General features: G+C 45.0%; 1 protein-coding gene across 2 annotated transcripts in view; it reads left to right on the top strand.

Moving 5' to 3' along the window:
• Nucleotides 1–25,727, top strand: part of MAN1C1 (mannosidase alpha class 1C member 1) — a 261,775-nt gene that overhangs the window by 207,833 nt on the left and 28,215 nt on the right. For both annotated transcript variants that reach the window (XM_078682710.1, XM_078682711.1), the window contains one exon: nt 4,668–4,783. In XM_078682710.1, coding sequence (XP_078538836.1) covers nt 4,668–4,783 — 116 coding nt within the window. The remainder of the gene's footprint in view (nt 1–4,667; nt 4,784–25,727) is intronic.

Raw genomic sequence — 25,727 nt, 5'->3', positions numbered from 1 at the left:
ATTTTGTTTGAAGCATAGGTCAGCCATGCCTGGGATAAAACGGATGGGATGTCCTGGGACAGAAAAGGGAGATGCGAGATTCAATGAGACCTTTAAACCCATCAGCAGTAGATACGGTCATGGAAGGTGCGTGTATCCCGGAGGGGTGTGTCTATAAGCAGTAGTGCAGCTCGGATTCCATGGGCCCTGGTGTGAGCAAGGACAATGGTGCATTGGAAGGACGCTTTAATCGTATTATCCAGCAATTATCAGAGTTCAGTGGCCCCCTCGGGGTTCTGGTGCTACTGCACCTGCTGCACCAATGGCAGGAAGTCATGGGGTTTGAATTGCTGTAGGATCCGGGTGCTAAAGTATAAGCTTCACATAAAGGGCGGTAAAGACATGGGGCCACCTGTCTGCGGCAGTGGTGTAACAATTTGTAATTAAATGCAACAAAATGAACCCTGAGCAGCACACTGAGGTCTCGTAGTGTGGGACGGGGCAAAGGGGCAGCTGGACATGCAACAGGGAAGCGGGCCCAACAGAGTGGCCTGCTGGGTCTTGCAACATGCATCCCAGGTGCCTGACACTGCCCCGGCCACCGCGGCCTGTCTCAGACTACCCAGGCGTTCCCCTGAATTCCGTTTTACCTGTGGGCCCCAGAACACACAGAGGGCTTGCGAGCCTACAGACCCAGTGGCTTCATCCCAAACACTGATTGGCCGGCTGAAACAACAGGAGCCGGTAATCTATGCGGCTCCACCCTCTTCTGTATGTAGCAATAGGTAGGGCATATAGCTGAGCCCGAGGCGCATAGATTCGAGTTTAGTCACATGAGGCACTTCTAAATAATTCACTCTGGCGCTGCTGTAGTTTGTCCCGTTCAGCTCGTCGGATTGTGTTACGTGCAGTGCGCCCCTCCCCTCCGTCTCACCCATCTCCTGCTCATTGTGTTCCCGCTCAGTAAGTGCCTGCACAATGGGGGGTCGTGGCAGGAGGCGCGGTGCCCTGAGATCCCGGATGATCCTCGGCTGCCTTCATTGTTCTCAGCCACTCTGGCCGCAGTGCCTAACCTCTCCATTCTCTGTTGATAGGGACTAAGGAAATACTTCTCCTTCTTATTTCCCTATGGTGTCACACTATAAATGTACATAAATACCATGTTCAAAATACTTTACTGTAAGAGGCCTATTGCGCTTGTTTTATCTGATTGTTGCTAAGTTTCAAAGTTCACACTCTCACACCAAACGGCAGACAACATCCAGAAAAATAGAAACGTGAAAAAGAAGGGTGAGCCCTTGACGCAGCGCGCACTGGAGAGGGGTAGGTAAGATAACTTAACTCTTCACGGCCAGAGCTGCTCTGCTGTTCGTATCTTTAGTCTGAAACTGACTCACCCCCTCCCCCCCCCACCCTGTATCACTTGAGGGAAGTGTTAACGCATGCCCGAAAGCATCAGAGCCTCGGTGCCAACGGGGCACACGTGTGTACACCACGAGGCAACTTCTTAATGATATTGTGAAAATTAGCCATTTCAGAGCTGTGACGCTGTGCAATCCCGCATTGCAAAGCACGCACCCCCTTTACAAAATAAAGATACGAGAAAATGGACCAGCTGTGCACAGCTGCCCAATACCAAGGCATGTATTACTTTAAAATGTGTTCATGTAGTTGCTGAACGCGCATGTACAAGCCAGGCGCTTTATCACCGAAGCCCGTTGCAATGCAAGACATGCAAGCTATTCTCCACTGTTACAACTGTGCACATCTGGGGCGCCAGGCACTAGCTCCTAGGTGCTTTATCACCGAAGTACGTTGCAATGCAAGACGTGCAAGCTATTCTCCACTGTTACAACTGTGCACATCTGGGGCGCCAGGCACTAGCTTCTACGCGCATTAGGCGCATTGTCACCGAAGCCCGTTGCAATGCAAGACATGCAAGCTATTCTCCAGTGTTACAACTGTGCACATCTGGGGCGCCAGGCACTAGCTCCTAGGTGCTTTATCACCGAAGTCTGTTGCAATGCAAGACATGCATGCCTTGCTCAAGTAGGAGCCCCTTTCCTGCCAAATAAAACGGTTTACATCTGTGCACATCTGGGGAGCACAATCAGTGCAGGCCTCTGGGACACAAATGCACCCTGCACTCCGAAGCTGTGCGCGCGGCCGCACGCTGCACGTCCACCCGAGAGAAAGGTGAACTTTAAAAGGGAAACGTGTGAGAAGTGAACCGCAGAGAGCTCCGCGCACCAAAGAACCCAACTGCGAAACACGCTTGGACGGAGACACATGCAGCACGGAGACATCTGAGCAAACACCCTGGACTCAAAGCAGGCGAATCCTGCTCAAAACTGCATTAAAGCAGACTAAACATTCAAATAGTGTTTGACTGCGTGCAAGTGCGTCGATGCATCGGTGTGCACACACAACACACAAATAAAACACCTGATTCTATTACACAGCGCATATGCAAGTAATTAAATTTAAGAAAAGTAAAAGATGCAATAAAATATAACTGTGGACATGTGATTTCCACCTGCAAAGGCATAAGACAGAACGCAAGACACCTGTGCAGGTGGGCATTTGCAGAAAGTGCGCAAAAAACTAACAGCCACACAGATAATTGCATTAAAAAGTTTCTCGTAGCTCAGCTACAGCAGACCACCCTTGATGTTTCAGGATGTAGGATCGACCCGTCCGCCCCAGCTCCACGAAAAAATGGCGGCCGCATTGCCGAGAAAAAAAATAAATAAACACGCCCACCGCCGCATGACGTAGGCAAAAGGGAAAAATTCTACGGAACGCCCACCAATCGCCTCGGTGAATGACAGACGCCTCTCTCTTCCAATGGCTAGCCTCCATTTATGGAGCTAGCCAATGGAAGAGAGAGGCTGAACTAAAGCACACAGTGTAACTCAAAAGATTTCGACCTGTGCCGAAAAGCTGCGCGGCGCAGCTTTTCGCCAGGTCAAAACCTAAAAAGCCTGGGGAAAAAGCAGAAGTGGTAAAACAATGATTGTGTTCCGTGATCACAACAGAAAACAACAATGGCGGAGCACGATTGAGCTCCAGAAAATGAATGTAAGTGAGAGGGCTGTGTGTATGAACTCGCTGACAAAGAAGAGCATCCTGGGGGACCCGGCAACACTGAAAGCACAATAAAAGAGAAAGTCACAGAGGAAAGAGCTGTTTATTCTTACCATTACTTCAGCTTCTCTTTCAAAAGGCAAAGCCACTTTACGCGATTCCTCCCCACACATTGCTTTGCTCATCCAGTTGCAAACATCTCAGTACATCTTTTGTCTGAAAGCTGAAACTCATCCACGATTTAGAACAGTGTTTCCCAGGCTTTTTAGAACCACAAACCACTTTTTAGTACGGCAAACTTTCACAACCCACCCAGCTTTTATGGACAAGTGGTGGGTGACTTTTTAATGTTACTAATGCATTGCGTGGTAGCGCATTGTCATTTACAGACAGCACATTATCCATTAAAATGGTAACTACATTTGCACAGGCATAAATTTTTTACAAAAATAATTTGTACACAAAAGATAATATGTGGAAATTGGGTTTCAGTGAATATATATTATTTGTGAATTACTAAGTAAAGTGTATTGATTTGTTCTGACACTATTAAAATCTTTGTTTCCATCACACTTCAGAATTACGCAAAAGACGACATGGGATTTTATGAAGATATAATTTAGTCCACCAACAAAGGGAGAAGTAACTCTCAATCCCATTTGGTCCCTTACGTAGCCAAATAAATGAATGGGGAGATCTGCCGCTCATAACTCAGAATGTAGATTTGAATCTTCAGATGTCCAATAACCACTGAACTGTTGTTCATGCAATGATCCCTCAAATTCTAGACACCCTGTAGATGAAACCCCTGAGCAGCCAACTCAAGCAGCACAAATTGAGGCTCTTCTTAATTTTTTAAGTACTGAGTGCAAGCAATACCTAACCTGCTGGCACATTGTAGGACCCCGATCGAAATGTGACTAACTTGCAGGGAATTAGTCCTCATTTACAACTCTTTCCATGTTTCAAGGGATTATAGCTTTCCAGAAGAGAAATGTTTAACCACTAACTTGACATTACTAAAAGACATCTGCTCAGCCATGAGGACAGAAGCATTTTCAAGGGTCACACTTTACAACTTTCTTAACAGGGAGGAAGGGACAGTTGCTTAAAAAATACCTATGCACAGTAGACCAGAAAAAATCTCTGGTTTGTTTTCATCTTGATGGACTGTTTTTTAAAAGAACAATGACAAGCCACCACCAGGGTAGCAAAGTACTGGTACACGATGGTCATACATCCTCTGTGGGATGGTCTCAGCCCTGGAATCCTCTCCACCTACCATTCCACAGCTGGAGCTGTCCGCTTACTCCAACATCCTTAACCATGCGTTCTATACCAACACATAACTCCTGTGGCAAAGGCAAGTAGAGCTATCTAGTCCTCTAGTTGTATGTATGTTAATCCTACAATCCTGTTTATTTATGTGCCTAAAAGGATTTCACAACTCTTTGCTTATTGCAACTTTGATAATTAACATCAAGATAAACTGGTCGACCCACTCAACATGTGTTCATGCCACAAAGTCTGCTATCATGGCTATACATTGGTGGTTTTGACAAACTAAATAGTAATTATCTCTTGTGTTTGTGACACTGCAGACCATGTCTCAGTTGGAGGGCTTGGAGACAGCTTCTACGAATACTTGATAAAGGCTTGGTTAATGTCAGAACGGACAGATCTTGAAGCAAAGCAGATGTACTATGAGGCTCTGGAGGTAAGACATGTGCTATTTTGAGACAAATTGTCCTCAGCTTAATTAAAGTTTAGTATCTCTATATTTGTTTATTGTAGAGTACCAGCAGCATAGATTCTGCTCTTGTGACAAATACAATATTTTGGGCGGAGGTGAGAAATGTCGGCATTTACAAGGTTGTGAGATAAACATGGGAACACCTGAAAAACAAATCCCCCAGACTTCCACTCATAGTCCCCAAAATCTGCCCAATCCAGCAGATTTCACATCAAATGGGTTGTCTTTGCCCAGACACTCAGATGCTGTAGGCATGTCAGAAACAGCTTGCTGATGTTGGGCTCTGTCAGAACCGTGGTCAAAGGGCTATGAGACAAGCAGGAGCTACTGAGCCCAACTGTGGTGGTTGAGGGCTTTTACCCCTGAGGTCTCTGGCCCAACAAACTATGGATCCTGAGCAACTGGGCCATGTACTTCTTCAGCACATGACTCAGTGGTAGCGCGGGTCGAGCTGTTCAATGCTTCTCAGGGGGTAGAGAGGTAGAAACAACAAAAAATACATGCAGCAGCAATAAAAGATTGTCCAGTCAATTACTTGCTTTTATGCAAAAGGAGAATTTATAAACCCACTGTTAGGAATAGGTGAGGCTGACGAGAGATCTTGACATGTGTGTTTTGTGCCGGATTCCCCGTTCTATTCTTTGTCCTGAATCCCTAACCACTAAGAATGAAGGAGTTTTTAGACGATCCCTAGCGCTCGTAAAGGGGCGCGTCGGAACTTAGCCGTTGCTTGGCTTACTGTTCCAGTACCACGCCCCCTTCCTACTTCCTGATTCCTCGTATGAGGAGAGTGGTGGACACTCCTTGGGTTTTTCCCTCATACTTTTAGGGGACAGTAGACAGGAGTGTGTTTCCTCTCACATTCTTGCTCCTGTGTCCTGGAGGTAGTGGGATTCTTCTTCGTTCCCGTGGAATCTGGCTACATCGTTAACACCCACAAGGTAAAATATGGCATATCCAAGCAAAACATACAGTACTTTGAGGTCAAAGCTATAGTGTTTTTGCAGACGGGTTCCTGAGTCCCATTCCTCTCTCACTGGTGGTAGTGATTATTACTCATTCACTGTAGGCAACATCCAGGTAATTCTCCACCAGTAGTCCAAGTCTCAGGAGTCACACTCCGACTCTTATTAAGTCAAAAGTATTCTAGTGCCGAAGCACTATATTGCAGGAAAGTTCCCCTCGGCCCGCCTGGCCCATAAATCAGTCTTACATGCACCAGCCAGGCCTACACGACCTTAGTCTCCAAGCATGCCCCTTTCATGGGCACTGCAGCAGCTGTCTCCCATGAGTTCCTCACACACAGCCCTGTAGGGGAGAAGGTCACGCATTCTTGAGTTCCTCACACACAGTCCTGCGAAAGACAGCGGCCCGAGGGTGGGGGCTGGGGAGTACTCAATGCTTCTCCAAAGAGGTAGGTTTAATTGGATCCTCCCTACAGGTGGGGAAGGGATTCAACACTCATTGCGATGCTCCTCATTCAGGATTTAAGGGCCCCACGGGTCTTGATGGTGGCCTTTGCCACTCAATGACTATCACAACCAGACCATGCTCTTGCCTTTTCCCAGTAACCTCACCTGTCGCTGACTTTGTTCCACAAATGGGCTACAGACCGATCAGCATGGCAGCAATCTTCATGGCAGCCTCACCTGGCATACACGCCTGGGTCTTTGAAATTTATGTTGGGGTCTGCTTCCTTTTCAAGTGCCTTCTCCTCTGCCCTCCCCTTCCTCCAAAAAGCAATCTGTAACAGCAGGAATGACTCCAAATCTGATAGATCCACAACAACACAGACCATGGGAATGACTATAGTGTCACACTTAGATGTCAGCCACAGTGATATGTGTATGAAAAGTTTACGCCAGGTCCTGATCCCTACTCTTTATAATTCCCTTATAAGCCCCATCTCCTTCCTGAGTTGTAGCAAGGCCCCTTCCCAGTGAGCTGTTTTCGAATCAAAGAGCACCCCTTGAAGTACTGTATTGTATTGTATTGTAATTGCATTTATATAGCACTTACTACCCCTGATGAGACATTGAATCGCTTTTTTGGCAAGTAGCACGCTACTCTGGAACCCACTATGGATTAGTGGTGAATTAGTGTAGAGAAATATGAGATTAATTTGAGCGGTGGATATGTTAGTCTGTTATTTGGATTGAGAAGGATAGATGAGGCACAGAAGAGGGAAAAGGTTTGTATTTATTTATATAACGCTTGTTACCCCTGATGAGGTGTTGAAGTGCTTTTCAGTGAGGAGCTTGCTACTCCCGTACCCAAACAGGATTAGTGGGGAATTAGTATAGGGAAATATGAAATTAATTTGAGGGTGGACATGCTAGTCTGTTATTTGGATTGCGAAGGATAGCAGAGGGAATAGGTTTGCATTTATATAGTCCTTCCTATCCCTGATGAGGTATTGAAGTGCTAATACACGGAAAAGCCTGGCTCTCCCTTCTGCCAGTGTGTTCTATCCAGCTCACGAGAAGGCAGCTATCCACAAAATGTCTGGGGGGGATTCCTCTACCTCATCAAGCTCCTCCAGTTAGCCCTGGGTTTACCAAAATGCAACCAAGAATCTTCCATTTAATGTACCGTTCACAGGCACACATTCATCCAGCACATGTGTATGACACACACGCACTGCCCATTACTGCATCATCCCTGTATTGTACCATTCACAGGCACACATAACCCAGCACATATGTATAACAAATACGCACTGCACAGCACTATGTCTTCCATGTATTGTCCCATTTACAAGCACACATACATCCAGCATATGACATATCACGCACTGCATCATCCTTGTATTGTACCCTTCACAGACACACATACACTCAGCACATGTATAGAGCACACACGCATTGCACTGCACTGCACACCATGCCGATGTAGGCCAGATTGAGTTAGGCGCACAGCAACAGAACTTTAAATGAGTGAGCCTGTAGGCCTCAAGGCAGTGACACAGGTAAAAAAGGCCTTTTCATTCCTACTGATCTCTACATGGTATGCTGCCACCACTGCGCTCGTACTGCTTAACTCCAGGCAACATAGTCCTTCATCATTGTGAGGGTAGTGTTTTTGGTGCCCATCCCAGTCTAAAAAGACCTTGAATCCATGAGACAGCCCTATCTCAGGGCGCATAAGCATGATCATTGTTATCCCATCAAAAAAAAAAAATCAGCAGCAGGGTTCCGGATGTCATTACAGTTGGGGAACTCAGGGCAAGGATACATGCTCATCACCAAGTGGTGACTTTTCCAGCCCAACAGGCCCCTTGTTACCTTGTGGTCTGGAGCCACAGACAAAGGCAGTTCCTGATGGAGGAACAGTAATAAGTAGGGGGTGTATTAGGGAACTAACACCAGAAGAAAGAATGCTAGAAGACCCCTCTGGCCATGGCCAATACAAGGCCGTTTTGCCAAAGTCCTCAGAATGGATGAAAAGATAGACCTTCTTTTAAAGGGAACAGGGTCTCATAAGCACGTTACATCAGAAAGGTGAAGTATGGGAGGGTTCGACTGACCCCATACCCCCAGCTTACCCACAAGAAGCACTCACAGATTACAGAGGTAGAGTTTCACTATTCCATACTGAATCCCAGTGTCTGGACAGAGGCTTAAGGGGTGGGATCCAAGAATAGGTGCCCATGTAAGCTCAGGAATCAAACAGGGGAGGAGGAGAGTTGTGATGAAAAGGAGAAAGATAGACTGAATCCTATCCCTCTTCTTACAGGCAAGTGAGAATATTGATAAAAGATGGAAGTTCAGAAATTGGTCGGTGGGGGGGTTGGGGACTTTTGTGGAAAGGAAGAAGAGGGACTGAATCATAGGACAAAGGACAAGACCCTCAATTCGAAAACCAGTATTACAAAGAAGATTTTGGCTTGAAGGAAAGACTGTAAATCTAATGACATCTGACTAAAGACAGCATGTGGACTGAGCGGTCGTTGACTGTAATAATAATTTGTATTAGCTCACTGTTACATTCAGAGTTCAGACCCCACTCATGTCAAGATTATCTGTATGTTCAAAAAGATAGCCTAATACAGACCTGTATTGTCCTTCTTGATTCGCAGCTCTGAGCAGAGCCTCCTAACCTGCGAGGATTCTGTTTGCAGGGGCTCCTTTGATTGTCGCTTTGTGCAATGAAGTGGCTGTGCCAATGGCTTATTGTCTCTTTGTTTAGGGGCCATTATTTTTCTATTTGGGAAGCACATTTAACTCAAGATGCAAAACCATCCTCTCTTGTAGGATATTGTTGATTATCTCAAGGAGTGAAATTCTGTAGTAAATGCCCCTTCTTTCAGTGTATTGGAGGGTGGTGGGAAGGGTAGCATCAATCAGGAACAACAGATGTGATGAAGGGCTGCTTATCTAGGACCAGGTTGCATCTGCACTGGAGACACTGGCACATTGCACACTAGCTGCTAAAATACCATGCGGCAACAAATAACAGAATGTGATCTCAATCGGTAACTTGGCATACCACTCTCAGTAACAAACTGCAACCCCCATGTAGAAAAATATATTAATGCTGCAAAACAAAGGACCATTTTCAATATGTGTGCCCTCAACTCCTCAATAACCATCAGCGCTGAGTATCAACCTCATGAAATGTGAATGAACACATTCTACTCCTTGAGTGATCCTGAGACTGCATTGCAGATCTTTAGTGAATTGTGGATGCGAGATCCCCAGGTGAGGTGTACTCATAACCCATAGTTTTGCAAATGAATCTGATGGATGGTTACTTCAAAAGTATTGTTAATGTGCCGTACTGAGGGTCTGAGGCACTGTGATGGCTGCTGAGCCTGGAAACACAGTGTGGTGGAATGCCATCAAGAAGAGACTGATCATGAAGCATAATGAAGGACATGTGCATCATCTCACTGAACGAGTAATATGCTGTGATGGCAAGAATCAGCCTAAACAACTCTGAACTTAGTTTTTTTTCTAAACAAACCCAAGTTGGTTAGAGAATCCTGAATTAAATATAGGTATCTATAAATATTTACTGAATCAAATGTGGACCGCCAAATTAAATCTTTGCATGAAAGCAATTTTCTTCCTTCCCTTCAAATGAAATTTGTAGCTAGGCTAAATTCTTTAACATGGGTAGTGTTGTAAGCCAAACACATAGCCAGGAACAGCAAAATCGATATCCAAATGTTTGCCTTTCCCAGTTTTCACTCTACATGAAAAATAAAATTCTTACTTTGTGACTAACTGGTTAAAATTCAAGACTCAGTCATTGCCATGAGGCACATCAAGTCTCTCTTCAGGAGAGTTCCTCTGTTGTGCATGATTACCTGAAAAATAGGTTTATGACTTGATTTTGTTTTCAGTTTGCTGGGTCAGGAGTCCGAGGCCCAGTAGCTATGTGAGCCCTGTGCTGCTCAGATCTTTATTTCAACATTTCTGACTGATCCTCTGTTTTCCTTATGAGAAAACACGTCTCGAGCCTTGTGGATGATATGTTACATGTAGTTGAGCGTGCTGCTCTCTAGAAGGCTGCCTGGCTTACTTGAGAATGAGATTCACTGTATGTCCAGCTACGGTCCCTAAGTCCAGGACATGTCATTGCTATTGGTTGGTGGAAGCTCATTCATAGAGGTATAGCTCTTTTTACCTGAACCCCAAGAGGGTGACTCCTAGTGGCTTTCCCTGAGGTATTTGTGTAGTCTGTTGACTGGGATACCTCACTTCCGTGGAGTGTGTGTATGAGATGTGTGTGTCATTTTGTAGTGCCCAATTTGGTGGGATACCCAATGCTGGTGAACATCAGGGTATATGCAGCCAGAAAAAGGCAGGTTTTAATGTTATACAGTTTTAATTTCAACTAATTTAGTTGCAAAGAACCCATAAAAATACATTCTGCTCATATGCTGAAAGACACTCAACTCCTATAATTAATTGTCTTTCTCAGAGGGAACTTTCAGCTAACAACAAAAAAAATCCCTCACACCAGTGACAAAAGGGAGGAGAGGAGGCTTGTCAGAAAATCAGTAATTAATACTACCACTGTGCTGGTCCAACTACCAGGGCCGGACTGGGAACCAAAACCGGCCCTGGCAAAGTGCTCGGCCGGCGCCCCCGCCCCCCGGGCGGGAGGGGGGCGAGCGCTTTGCCAGGGCCGCTTTTCAACCGATTTTGTTACAGGGCCGATTTTGCAGCTATGCTGCAAAAACGGCTCTGCAACAAAAACAGCCCCCAGGGCCCAAAACCGGCCCCCACCCTTGCGGCCGACCGGGGGATTGCCCGGTGCCCACAACGGCCAGTCCGGACCTGCCAACTACTACATGCTTCCAAGCTCCAGCCCTCCCAGCACCTAAGGGCAGGAAAAGAGCATTCTACTTGATGTCACTCTGTTTGTGGAGTCTTCAATGAAAAACAGCTAAACAGAAATTCAAGACTCTCCTCCCAAGGCTTCTCCTCATTTTGCTTTCAAAGCTGTCCTCTGCATCGCCAGAAAGGCCACTCGCTTCATCCACACATGTAATTTCATGTTGAAACCCTTCATGTTCGAAATTACATTTTAATGATTGTGATAATGCTGCCTCCAGACACATATCAATGAGCTCCTTTTATTTCAATTCATTGCAGGCCTTGCCTCTTATTATCTGGAAAATAGCTGGGGAACATCAAGTCCCTTTCAGTAACAATCAAAGCCTCATTTCAGACGTGACCTCTCACAGGGCACCATCCTGCTCTCGGGTAGCTCCTAACTCTGCAATGACCACGCCTTTAGCTTCTAGGCTTCATGAACTACATTCTGGGAAGTAGAATCTCCTAATAGAATCTCTTCTTGCAGAAAACTCTGTGTCATGTACGCAGTGTCGCTCTGTAAAATTAGGAATACCCAGGAGATAAAAAATCACTGTCATAGCCTTGTCTTTCAAAGCTTCAATATGGGACTCAAAGCAGAGCAGAGCTGAGACCACAGTCACAAAAATAAGTGAATGGCACCCCCTCTCCCGGTGATCAAATACAGCCATTTAGGAAGCCAGATGAGAAACCCTCTTTACAAGATCTTGTGTGTCACCATCACTCCCCATCAGACATTCTTCTTTAGCTCCCTGCCAGCAGGGGCAACACACCTGGGAGGATCCTGAATTCTTCCCACACTATAGAGCACCCGAGCGATTCCCACCCCCTCCTTCAGAGGGCCTGTTCAGGCTCTTCTTTTTTGCATTGCGGTATCCACCCACATATATCACCTTTGTGGAAAGGGAGATTGGCCAGCACAATCTTAGTTACTCTTGAATGTCAGGGAACACTGTTTTATCAATCATATGTGTTGACTGGAGCTCTCAAGCCCCGTGCCAGAACACAATGGCTTTGCCCACCTTCAGCATTTATCCTCAGGCCACTTTTCTCAACTGTATTTTTTAGTTATGGTCCTGGAATTAGGAGTCATGTCAGAGTTCAGAGAGAGAGAACATTACTCTGGATCCCGGCTCACCCCAACTAACAATGCGGTAGAGCTCAAGCATTGAGATAACTATCTCCCGTCTCCGTCGATTGTTCACTCCTCTCCTTGCTCACTTCCCTCTACAGACACTTAAATCTAAGGTTGTGACCACCCCCTGTGAATATCTTCCTATGCTGCTGCATTAAAAAAGACACTGCAAACGTCTTTTCCGCAGTTCTTGTCTACTCCTTCTACATTAGCAGCCATGACCCTAGTCTTTGCTTCCACACCACCCAGAGGTCTGATCACTAGATTTCACAATGCTACCTCTGAAGTGTTTGTAGGACCTGAATCCACATCAAGGGAGAACAAGCATTTACAATGCAATAGGTCTTGCATTATTAAAGTTTGAGCTATTGGCATTGTAAATGGCAATGGCTTTTATTAATTTGTTTTTAAAACCTGCAATCGGTGCATAAACACGCACTTTGAACGTATAGTCTTGCTTACGATGAGCAAGGCTGGCAGTAAAAGGGACTGCCAGCCTTGCTGCTCATAAGCATGGACTATACGTACAAAGTGCTTGTTTACGCACCGATGCAAATGAATAAAAGGCATTGTCATTTACAATGCCAATAGCTCAAACTTTAATAGTTCACCATGTAGTTTTTACAATTATTCTACATTCACAACCCATTCGACCACTGCCAGGTTGGCGTTAGGCCTTTCTGAGAAACAAAAAATATGTAGGTTTATGTCTTGGACTACTTCAAATGCAAGCAGGTACAGATGGTGCATTGTAAACCCCTGCAACGCAATAAACTTCTTTCACTGTCTGGAAATTACAAAACATTATTTACTGAATTTCCTCTTTACTCTCAAAGAGATGCTGAATAGGGGAATCATCCATTACAACTCAGTTTTTACAACGACCTACCTTTACAACGCAACTGTTACAACGCAACTGCCTTTACATCGCAAGCCATTACAATGCATGCCATTACAACGCATGTCACTACAACGCATGTCACTACAACGCATACCATTATGGCGCATTATAAGGTAAGTAATGGAGATTATTTTTGTATGAGGGTGGGTATGGGATTTGGGGTAGATTGGAATAGTATTTTTTACCCATACACTATCCAACACTTACCCTACTGTTGCACTCACTGGAGTGGGAATAGTAATGCTTTCCCCTACACTATCTAACACTTACCCTGCTGTTGCCCTAAAAGTAATAGGCGTTGTAATGGTATGCGTTGCAATGGTATGCGATGTAATGGGAGTTTTAAAAAAATGTGTTGTAATGGCATGCGTTGTAAAATCATGCAATGTAATAGTAGTAGCGAAGTAAAGACTGCGTTGTAATTGCATGCATTGTAACGTCATATATTCGCTGAATAGCCTTCCCCTAATATCTCTTAGGGTCAGAGCAACTAGTGAAATTTGATTCTGGTGGGTTGTAAATACAATCAGGTGAAGCGAGCAAATCCAACCCTCCCATTCAGGATCTCAGGGGATAGAGACCTACCACAAGGAAACTTTTAAAAAAATATTGGCCAGATTGTGAAATTCCCAGCGCCAACAGCAGGTGTACTATATACTGGCTGCAAAATACTAGACGTCATTTTAAGAGCCAACATATGTAACAATAGGTCAGTTCTTAAATTTCCAAATCATAGTGTGTTGCTGTAGGAAATTGGGTTATTCGTTGTGTGGCCTGGTCAAGTTATTGGTTGACAATTCTCCTTATTGGTAACAAAGCACCCCGTTGTAGTGCTTGACTCTCTCAGAGTAGCGAAGCAGAGCAGTCCAAGGCCTACACATAGGAGGTGGTGTGGGCTAGTAATCACCATTCACTGTCAAGGAATAATAACACTCAGTGAATGATTGTCCAATTAGTACTTGTTCTTTAGAAAAAGGAGAAGTACATTTATTACACACACACTACTAAATACTACCCAATAATTTACAAATATATACATTGGTAGATGTAAAAAAAAAACACAGATGGCATTGCATGATCAACTCTGCCCCTCCCCCCTCCCCCAAAGGTTCATACAACAAGAAAAGAGCCTGGTGAGGTAAGGGGGGAGGGGAGCGTGTGTGTATGCAGTGTGTGTGTGTGTGTATGCGACGGCGGGGGTGGGTTCTCTGTATGCGTGCGTGTGTGTATGTGCGCTCGTGTGTGTGTCTCTGGTGAGGTAAGGTCGGAGCGTGTGTGTATGCAGTGTGTGTATGCAGTGTGTGTGCGCGCATGTGTGTGTATGCGACGGCGGGGGTGGGTTCTCTGTATGTATGGGTGCGTGCATGGGTGCTCGTGTGTGTGTGTGTGTCTCTGGGTATGCGCATGCGTGTTGGTGCTTCCGAGGCAGGAGAGGGGCACGGCGCCGTGCGCGCCCACGAGGTGCAATCTGCGCTCGTGCACCCTCTTGTCCTCATTCCCAGAAACGGGTGACTATAGATGTCTTCGCAGACTAAGCAATGCTTCGCATTGCTTACGTCTAGCTCGACCTAAAAACATTTAAAGTAAGCATATAGGCTAGATCAAAGGTTCAAGATCAGCAAACTGCATGTTAAAAAACATCATTTTGTACTTTAATGCAATCACTAATAATAAAAATCATGAGTGAATTCATTTATTAATGTTAATAAAAAGCACTTTCACTAGGATAATCATTGTCAACATTATTTTAATAATAAATTTAAAATGAACAAAACGTGTCTGTGTGCTTTCTGTAGACTTTTGAACCATTAAAGTGAAATCATAAAAACAACCCCTAGAGAGCATCACATTATGACTACATTAACATGCAACCATAGACTTGGCACCTAGAAAGCACTTTAGTACATGAATTTCCTTTAGACACTTCCAGGCCACAACAACTGTATCCATAAAATCATCCCATAAAAACACAGCACTCCGAGCTATAGAAACTAGATTTAGCTACAACCCTGTATCGCACCCTTCCAAAAAGGTAGGTTTTCCTTGGCTGTTATGGAAGATTTTAAACATTTTAGATTTTAACGTAACGTCCTCAGCAACTCGTTTTCACATACACGTCAAATGAAAAGAATGAAATGCAGAGAGGTTGTGCTATGCAAAATAATAGAAGGCCTGTTTTATACGTGAAACTAAGTAGACCCCCAGGCCAGAGGACTGCATCTACCAAGGACAAAAGGACACGGCTCTGCCATGGGGTTTGCAGCCCTAATGGTGACCTGCATGCCTGACCCTGCCCTGTTCTCATCCGTGGGGTCCTCGGAGCAGCGTCCCCTGTCACCTCGGGCACCATTCAGCCATCTGCAATCATTCAAACACCATATCAATAAAATCAAAAATTCACTTTATCGTGTTCGTTTTTGGCCGTTAACCTATGACATACAGGTTCTACATATTGCAGAATGGATCATTTTTCAAGTATATGTGGAACTGAAAATCGTGTAAAAAAACGACATTTAAAAATTGTATGGGGTCTAATCCTGATAATGGGTTAGAAAAACACGGTGTGAAAAGTTCGCTTTTCTACCACAGTAACGATGCAGCGGAAAGGCACATTTTCATACGGAGAAAGAAGTGTTCTATGTGGAACTGAAAATCGTGTAAAAAAACGACATTTAAAAATTGTATGGGGTCTAATCCTGATAATGGGTTAGAAAAACACGGTGTAAAAAGTTCGCTTTTCTACCACAGTAACGATGCAGCGGAAAGGCACATTTTCATACGGAGAAAGAAGTGTTCTATGTGGAACTGAAAATCGTGTAAAAAAACGACATTTAAAAATTGTATGGGGTCTAATCCTGATAATGGGTTAGAAAAACACGGTGTAAAAAGTTCGCTTTTCTACCACAGTAACGATGCAGCGGAAAGGCACATTTTCATACGGAGAAAGAAGTGTTCTTCCTTTAAGAAAAACCGAGTTCTGTAAATTACCTTAAAAGCTCGCATTATGAAGACGAGTGTTTCCGCTCAGTTTACACACCCAACAGGGAAATGTAGTTTCTTGCTTTGAGCAAGCACTCGTGCCGGGCGGGGCGCAGGAACCTTACCAATAGTAAACAAGCAAAACAAGTGACGTCAGGCGGGCGCATGCACTTCCGCGCAGGCGCAGAGTGTTCTTGGTCGCTTCTTCGGCACCCGCCCGCCCATCCATCGGGAGCCGGACAGAAGGAGCCCACATGAAAACAGGACAAGAAAAGAGCCTGGTGAGGTAAAGGGGGAGGGGAGCGTGTGTGTATGCAGTGTGTGTGTGTGTGTATGCGACGGCGGGGGTGGGTTCTCTGTATGCGTGCGTGTGTGTATGTGCGCTCGTGTGTGTGTCTCTGGTGAGGTAAGGGGGGAGCGTGTGTGTATGCAGTGTGTGTATGCAGTGTGTGTGCGCGCATGTGTGTATGCGACGGCGGGGGTGGGTTCTCTGTATGTATGGGTGCTCGTGTGTGTGTGTGTGTCTCTGGGTATGCGCATGCGTGTTGGTGCTTCCGAGGCAGGAGAGGGGCACGGCGCCGTGCGCGCCCACGAGGTGCAATCTGCGCTCGTGCACCCTCTTGTCCTCATTCCCAGAAACGGGTGACTATAGATGTCTTCGCAGACTAAGCAATGCTTTGCATTGCTTACGTCAAGCTCGACCTAAAAAGGAACGGGGTATGAACATAGAGTTCACTGATCCCATATGGAATTATTGCTGTAAACAACTTTAAAGAATATCACTAAACAGCAGATAGAGGTTATTTCATTTCAAGTTCCTACACAGATTGCACTACACCTCCACATGCATGCATGCTCTTGGCCTTGCAGCAGATTCGGGCTACCCCACATGCCACTCACCTATGGCAAACTATTATCATAAGGCTTGGACTTGTCCATCTGTTTTCTCATTCTGGGGAATCAACTTACCAACTCCTTTCCAAAATAATTTCTCCTTCTCTCGCCCCTGCCCCGATTTAGGCACCCCTGGAATGCGTAGAAGATTTCTATAAGCAGAGTAGACGGTTTACAGTTCTGACCCTACTACTTACAAAGCGCAGGGTTGCTTTGAGATGGTGCCAGGGTCCCCTCCTACAAACAAATACTGGATTAATGACCTTATCAATCATAATTATATCTTGGTTCTATATATTTATTTATTTATTATGCGATTTGTATTGCGCCGACTCAACCCGAAGGTGTCAAGGAGCCTATCAAAAAAGATCAGAAAATTACAACAGCACTACTACAGGTAGGCACGTACGAAGAGATGGGTCTTTAGGGCAGATCTAAAGGCTTGGAGAGTTGGGAGAGACCTTACTTCAAGAGGGAGAGCATTCCACCATTTGGGGGCCAGATTGGAAAAGGCCTTACCACCCCATCTGGTCTTCCGGACACGAGGAACAGAGAGGAGGAGTCTATTTGAGGAACGGAGGTTCCTACCAGGATTATAGTAGGACAAGATAGATCCAATACCAGTGGGGCTGGTTTTAGCTAAGGCCTTGTAGACCATACACATGGACTTAAAAAGGATGCGGTCCACAACGGGAAGCCAGTGAAGCTGCTTTAGGGCAGCGATGGCAGAGGCACGTCGGGGTAGGTCGAGAACAAATCTGGCTGCTGCGTTCTGAACCACCTGCAAGCGCTGCAGCTGGCCTTTATTAAGTCCAGCATACAGCGCATTGCAATAGTCCAGACGCGAGCCCAAAAGGGCAACAGCCAGTTGCTTTCTTGCCTGTAGAGAGAGATAATGCCTGATTTTCCTTAGAATATGGATGATTCCCCAACAGGTCGATACAGTCCTGTTGACCTGTTGGCGCATGCTAAGGATAGGATCGATCATGACCCCCAGATTTTTAGCTGAGGAGGTAGGATCGGGGCAGGCACCCAATGAATCCGGCCACCATTCAGCAGACCAGATCTCTTCCCTGCCTCCAAACACCATCACCTCAGTCTTCTCCCCGTTCAGTTTCAATGAATTGTGAATCATCCATTGGCCGACTGCCTCCATGCAAGATCTAAAGTTGGCGGCAGTCGACATAACTGACTGGGAGAGAGAGACGAGGATCTGGGTGTCGTCCGCATAGGAGACTACCTCCATCCCATAAGATCTAATAAGTCTGGCAAGGGGGGTCACATAGATATTAAAAAGGGTAGGACTAAGCGCTGACCCTTGAGGGACCCCACAATGCACAGACAGGGATGGAGATAGAAACTGACCCAGCATCACCCTTTGCTCTCTATGATCGAGAAAAGAGGAAGGGAGTCCCAGGGCCGCCCCCCGAACCCCAATGTCCCTCAGTCGAGATTTTAAGACTGAGGGAGAAAGGGTATCGAAAGCAGCCGTGAGGTCTAAAAGGATCAGGAGGGAGGTCTGTCCCCCATCAACCCGTGTGCGGATGTTATCAAGCACTATGGTGAGGGCAGACTCGGTGCTATGTTCCCTCCTGAATCCATGCTGGGAAAAATCCAAACATCCGGAACTCTCCACAAACGCAGCAAGATGTTTATTAAGGTGGGCTTCTAACATCTTTGCGGGAGCCGGGAGCAGTGAGATGGGGCGAAAGTTTTTTAGTACCCCAGGGTCAAGAGAAGGCTTCTCGAGCAAAGGTTTTACCACAGCATTTTTCCACTGCTGGGGAAAAATGCCCTCCTTCATCGCCCTATTCATGATGTCGACCAGAGGGGGAAGGAGGGATTCTCTGCACTGCTTAAGGATCCTTAGCGGACAGACATCTAACGGAGATCCAGATTTAATTTTGTTGAGAAGGATCTCAAGATCTTGGCAAGAAAGGGGAGGAAAGGATTCAAGACCTATGAGCCGGGGAAATTCAACACCGTTAGATTCCAAGATAGCGGGCACCGGAGGCACAACGGTGGACGATCTTTGGGACTCCAAGGCAGTGTAGATGTCCAAAATTTTGGACTGAAAGAAGGAGGCTATTTTGTTACAGAGCTCCTGGGAAGCAACCACCGGGTCTGGGGTCTGAAGAGAAGTGAGAGAATCAACAATCCTGAAGAGCTCTTTAGGAGACGAGAGTGAGGATGTGAGGGCCGTAAAGTATTCCTGTTTGGTCTTAATCACTTCCAGCTTGTATCTTTTTAACAGGATCTTATGGGCTTCTCTGTCCTTAAGGTTCCAGCTAGAGTGCCATAGACGCTCTTGTCTCCTTACTTGTTGTCTAAGGAGCCTTAATTGTTCGGAGAACCAAGGAGCTGGAGGTCTTTTCCTGGCTGAATAGCAAGACCTAGCAGGAGCCAGATGATCCAAGGCCTCCGAAATGGTCTTTTCATATTGTGAGACCACTGACGAAGCGTCCATCTCCTGAGAAGTGGACAAGCTAGATATCCACAGATGGAAAGAGTCTTCCTTGATGTTTTTAAGGTTCCTTCGTACTTCCATAGTACCCGGGATCCTTCTAATTGTGTTATGGGTCGGATAGGTCAGACCAAAGGGAACGGCCAAATGATCCGACCATGAAAGATGGAAGGGGTTGGTAACTGTCAGCCTTTGATCATTAGAAAAAATTCCATCGAGCGTGTGCCCAGCTATATAGTGCCACACATCCCCACACCTCCCGACCCAAGGACATCTGGCTCCCACTTTAAAGTTATTTATCATCCTGGACAACTTCCCCCTCACCCACCCCCCAATTAAAGATAACAGGCTTTAAAGTTGTAGTCTGTTGGTAAACTGATGCTTCATGTTCGCTCTTCACAGGCCTTTTATTGTCAGTCAGGCGTCCTGTTGTTAGTCTCAAACTGTCAATTTCGGAATCATTACTTTTTTAAGCATGTTGTAACCTATCCAGCCCAATGTGAATGGGAAAGTTTCTTGCACGTGTTTGAAACAAAACCTAAATAAAGTTTTTTGTTCTTTTTCAAATTGAAGCAAAAGCCTACAACTGTTCCTGGTTAGCCGATTGGCCTGAGGACTGTGATATCGGAATGCACAGCTCAGATGGTTTTATGGGTTGCTACAGTCACCAAGTAATCTGACACTGAGACTGTTGTAAGATATTTGTCCCCTTGTTGATGTTCAGCTGCCCATTTATATGGTCATGAACAGGCACTAAGAAAAGGACTGATGTTGCTGTACTCTCAGGCTGGAGGTGGTAGAGTGTTGTGCACTTAGAATAAGCCTTAAATTAGGTGAAGAGTGAAGAAGCCGATCTTCTACACGTGCTGCAGTGAGGACCACTGCCTGCACTAGGATCTGTCTGAGACCAGTTGTCTATGCCTAGCATGATACTACAATTGTCATTGAGGTCAATAGACTTTTTGTACTTTCCCTCTGTCTCTCTGAGACAGAAAAGAGTGTGTCTTCCACCAAAGGGAAAAAGAAAGAGGTCAAGGAATCCACTGGGAGGAACCACAATGCTGTGCGTCTTGCTTGAGGCTTTCTTTCTCTTCACGCAACTGCCTTATATCTGTATGAGCGCAGGCATGACAGACCTTGCAGAGCTGTCTTTGTGCCCTCTCGGTAGTGCGCCACCCTGACTCTGCATCCTTACAATCCCCTTGGTTTTTTCCACCATTGCCACGTGCCTCAGCATCTGAGGGTTACAGCTGTATTTGTTTGACTTGGACCCCTGTCAACTGCAGCCCCATTGTAACTGTTGCCCAATATGCTTATGAGCTCCCAGCAGTGTGCGCAAGAGTACCGTAGCTGGACAATAACATTGATGCACAGACGCAAGGCTTACCAGGACAGAAGTGACTCCCCGCTACAATGATCAGACACATTGTTAGAACACTTGTGGAAATTTCCTAAATATATTGTTATCGTGTGTATTGTCCCCTGCCTACTTAGGAGCAGATTGCCTGCATGATGTGTGTTGAACAGGATTTTCTGTAAGGCTCTATAAATTACATTTTACAAAGCTATCTTTAGAGATACTTCATATATTAGATGAATAAAAGTCTTCCCCGTTAAGGTTTAGCTATTGTTCGCAATTCAAGTGTGACCCGGAGCTCGGTTTTTTACTACCCTCCATTAGTAAATCATAACTCCTGACCACACCTTCAGAGATAAATCCTAAAGAGAAGAATCTTGGCATTTGGAGAACTTTCCCAAGTGTCTGGTTCCTAAGGTTTCAGGGATAACAAAGAATATTTCTTATAATTATTCCCCAGTGCCCCTGTGACCATATGTCCCTTGAAGATTGGCTTGTTAACGTTTGTCTTTTTGAGGGACTGTGCTGGGAGATTGAAACAAAGATCCCAGGAAAGAAAGAAATCCCACCAACTTTACCAAGCATTGACGAGACTAATGTGGCACAAGTTTGATGGCTTTGTATTGTAAGCGGGGTGGTCAAAACAACATTTTAATCAGATGAGGGTAAACCCAGAAGTCCGTTCCCCTTCACTTATAACTTTCTCCTCACATAGTCACTTTACTGATCCTTTGCATACCTTAATGACCTGTAGAGATCCTCAGGAGAAATTGAAGAGAATTTGAAAACAGTTAAAATAGGTGTGAGAAAACAGGCTTTTTGCAGTGCACCCCACATTTTGCCCCCATTTTTTTTACTGATACTTGTGTTTTCTGACTCTGATTGTGGCCTGGGCTCTGCTAACCAGACCCAGGGCTAGTGTTCTGTTTAAAAGGTATATGGTAATTAGGTGTAATTATAATTGGTATGCCAGCCTACCTGTAAGTCCCTAGGATATTGATGGACATGTAGTTTTAGAGGCCCAGTAGATTTAATACACTGAAGTGTGCACTGCTGTGGTGCCTGCTGTCATTTCAAAACCCAGCTCAGCCTGCTTTTAAAATAAATGATGTCCAAATTCGACTTTGGATTTAAAGGCACTTCTAAAGTCTTAATTTACCTTATTCTTACATATAAGTCACCCCTAGGTGCCCCAAGGGTGGGGTGCCATGTTAAAATAAATAGTGATATTATACAATTTGTTTTATATGCCCAGGTGAGGGAAAGACTGTCAATTTTGTTTTTTTCCCATTGAAGTACATTAGCTCCATTTGCTAATAAGGGAAGGCTTTATTTAATATTAATAACGTTTATCTTTACATAGGAGTTTGTTGCATAGTAATTCAAAGTGTCATCTAAACAGTTGCAATGAATCTAGCAACTTGCCAATGTTGGATTTATTATAACTATTATATATACTATTATAGGAACAACGTTATAGAACTGCTTTCCTAAAGTTACCCAATTCAGCTCTGTAGCAGCCTCTTCTGATTGGCCAACCTTCGACAGGCTGAGCCAAGCTGTCTTAATGAGGTGTGAAGTGGCCTGAACTGAGACAAAGGAGGCATCTGGTGGAAGGAGATCTGCTGCCTGCAGATGCCAGGACAGGAAGGGGGTTTGGTAGCCAAACTGGTCTTCAAAGGGAGATAGACCGTGAGGACAGTAACCAGGCCTGCTCCCACTTCATGCAACCCCAGTCAGATGGGAGCCGCCGTAATTGATGTGGGAGATTCACTGGGGGAGTAAAAGGGGAAAGTTACCCACATCTGTGGGTGAGCTTAGCCAGATCTGAAGCTCAAGTAGAGATTTTCTCCATTTTGGAATTTTGTGAACAGAGCTTTCTGTGACAAGAAAATACAGCGCTTCAGGGGAGTAGTCATAACAGAGGGTGGCACCCTGCACCCATTGATCAGGGGTACCTCCTTTCTTGCCAGACCAGAAACATAGATATACATTGGAGAGTTGCACTGCAACACGGATCCCTCCTTGGAAATATTAAGAGATGGACTGCCCTTCTGAACCCCTGGTCTGCACCAAGAGAGGACTGCACTCACAAGGACTGCGCCTGCTGCACACTCAAAAAAGATTTTTCCTTGCTTCAAAAGATTAGCAACAATGAAACATACATAAGGTATAACAGGAAAGCAGCAAGTAGGAAAGTTCAAGACAGCACCTGCATCAACCCCACCAAGACAAGCCCAGCTGATCAGCTTCACCTGGACTTTAAAGGATGTTACTAGATGGAATGTGGGAATTGTAGTCCCAAACATCCAAGAGGCAAATCAGAGCTTTTATACCCATGGCTGGTGTTGTGGACACTCTAAGACCCAAAAGAAACATCTGGAAAAGGACTGTCTTGGTGGACCCTTGGACTGCACATGAGAGGACTACACTCTTAAGGACCGCACCTGCTGAACTCACCAGGCTTCACAACAAAAGGACTTTGCCTGTCTTAAAGGATAAGGGGTGGACTCCCTGATCAGCAGCAGGTAGAAAAGTTCTGGAAGGGCTACCTGCAACATCAGCAACAACGGAAATTCCAGCTGACCAGCTTCACCTGGGTTTTACTTGGAGTGACCAGGTGGTTTGTGAGAGTTGTAGTTCCAAACCCCAGAGGCAAACTAGAGCTTCTGAACCCTTCACTGGTGTTGTGGACCACTTTCTTCCATCAAGAAATACTTCTAGAAGTAAGTCTAAAAGTGTTACATCGTGGGCGGCCTAAACGCTTGACTTTGTTTTGGTCCAGCGCACCTGTTTTTAACCCTTTGAGCACTATTTGCTTCTTAGCGCTGGTTTTACTTCTAATATTTAAAATATCCCTATATTGGAGTTTTGTCATTTTAGTGTCATTTTAATCTCAAAAATATTGCCTATTTTTATAAGTTGGTGTTGGATCTGTATTGTGTGTTGTGTCTTACTTATTTACTGTATTGTTGTTTTTAAATGCTTTACACACCTATCTCCTAAGTTAAGCCTGTCTGCTCGCAGCCAAGCTTCCAAGGGTTGAGCAAGGATTCATTTATTACGGGCCTTATTTGTGATTGCGATGTTTTTACTATCTGTAGGTACCTACCTGCACCTACTTAAAACCCCCTTCCAACAATGGAGATTGCAGGATCCTTCCTAGTCCTTGGGATGCCATCTATTACTCAGGCCCACGTCGGTCTGGTGACCAAATGGATGAAATGTGTCCTACTGCACAAGCTCAGAACACTTCTGCATGAACCCCTGAATTTCCAATAAACTGTTACAGGGCTTGGTGGTTTGTTCCCTAACCACCAGTGCACCCTGAAGCTCTGGAGGGAGTGGCATTGTGACACCGGTTTGCTTCCTCCTTTCCACTCTGGGGCAGATAGACAGAAAATAAGACAGGCTAAGTTGCAGAGTGCACAATAAAGAATTAAAAATGTATGGATAAAAAATATAAAAATATGTGTATGTAACTCCATTTCCATTATGTCTATCATCATATAATCTCACCAGAAGCATTCTTCCGATAAGCACGCCCCAAGAAACCAATGGATAATTAGTTATCTCAATTGTTGGACAATATTTTGTAAAGGATTTTGGCGCATCAGCAGCCCTGTCATCTACACAGGATACACCCAATACCCCTTCATGCATGAAAGGTACAATTCCTATTTTGTCCTTCCTGGCATAAGGTCGCAGGTTCCCCCAGTTGACTACCTCTGCTATTTTACTCATAAAGGCAGACGTCCCAGAGCAAGTGTTAGTTCGGACTGATTATCCTATACGCTGCTTGCCTATTACTGACAATACTTCTGCTTCTTGCTTTCATATCAAAATGACTCAAAGGCCAGAAGCGACTTCTGTTTATGTTTCAAGGTCAGGTGTATGGTCTTCTAAACTTAATTTCTTGTGACGTTTCTCCAAGTCACAGGGGTCTTGAAAGAAATTACCAGGGCACTGAATCTTTGTCTTATTAGTTGCCTTTCATAGAGGTGTGATAATGAACCTTGGTGACTGAGAAGGTAACTTGAGAATAAAGGGGCCAAAGTTGATCAGTTGTTAGCTACTAGCCGATTAGGTGGAAAAATATTCTTTTAGGACACCTTAGCATGAAATTGACAATAATGTGGTCACTGAACCCTTTTTATCCAACTCTCAGTTCTGTAGTAGGGGATCTCTGTGTATAGTCATAATCTAGTGAATAGTCCCACCCATGTGCGTGGACCCCGGAGCAATCAAAAATAATCTCTTACAGTGTCAAAAAATGCAGAAATGCATAGACACTTAAGAGAGAATTTAAAGACAGATAATGCAGCCTAAAAGGCTACACTGTCCAGTACTTCAACTAGAAATTCCACCATAAAATCCACAAAACAGCAAAAGCCTGTACAGATTTCCATTGCTTTAACAGCAAAACTCCCTCAGGAATGATAGAGAGAAGAACCTGGACAGACAAGCCCCATAGGCTGCCATTATGTGGCTCAAAACAGGATACTGTGCCTTTAAGAGAATCTTCCAGAACCTTCTCCCTGTATCCCAGAATGCATAGCAGGTCCAACTTACTTTCAGTTCTTTTTTCCGGCTCCTGCAAGCAGGACCCTGGAGCATTGAGCTCTCCCTTTTCTGGGGTTTTGTTGGTGTGTTTTCACTAAATTCGATTTTGTGTACTTAAAGTACTTTGGTGACTTTCTTCTTGGTTTTCTGCACCCTTTTGTTGTCCATAATGCCTGCATTATTTGACAAATGCCCGGAGTGCTCCAGGAAGAAGGCCAAGTCAGATCCCCATGAGGTGTGTATCCTCTGCCTTCCCTCTTCCCACATCCCAGAGGAGTGTGAGATCTGT

This window comes from Lissotriton helveticus, chromosome 3_1, assembly GCF_964261635.1.
Source record: "Lissotriton helveticus chromosome 3_1, aLisHel1.1, whole genome shotgun sequence".
NCBI lineage: Eukaryota > Metazoa > Chordata > Amphibia > Caudata > Salamandridae > Lissotriton > Lissotriton helveticus.
This window is presented reverse-complemented; position numbering and strand designations above follow the sequence as displayed.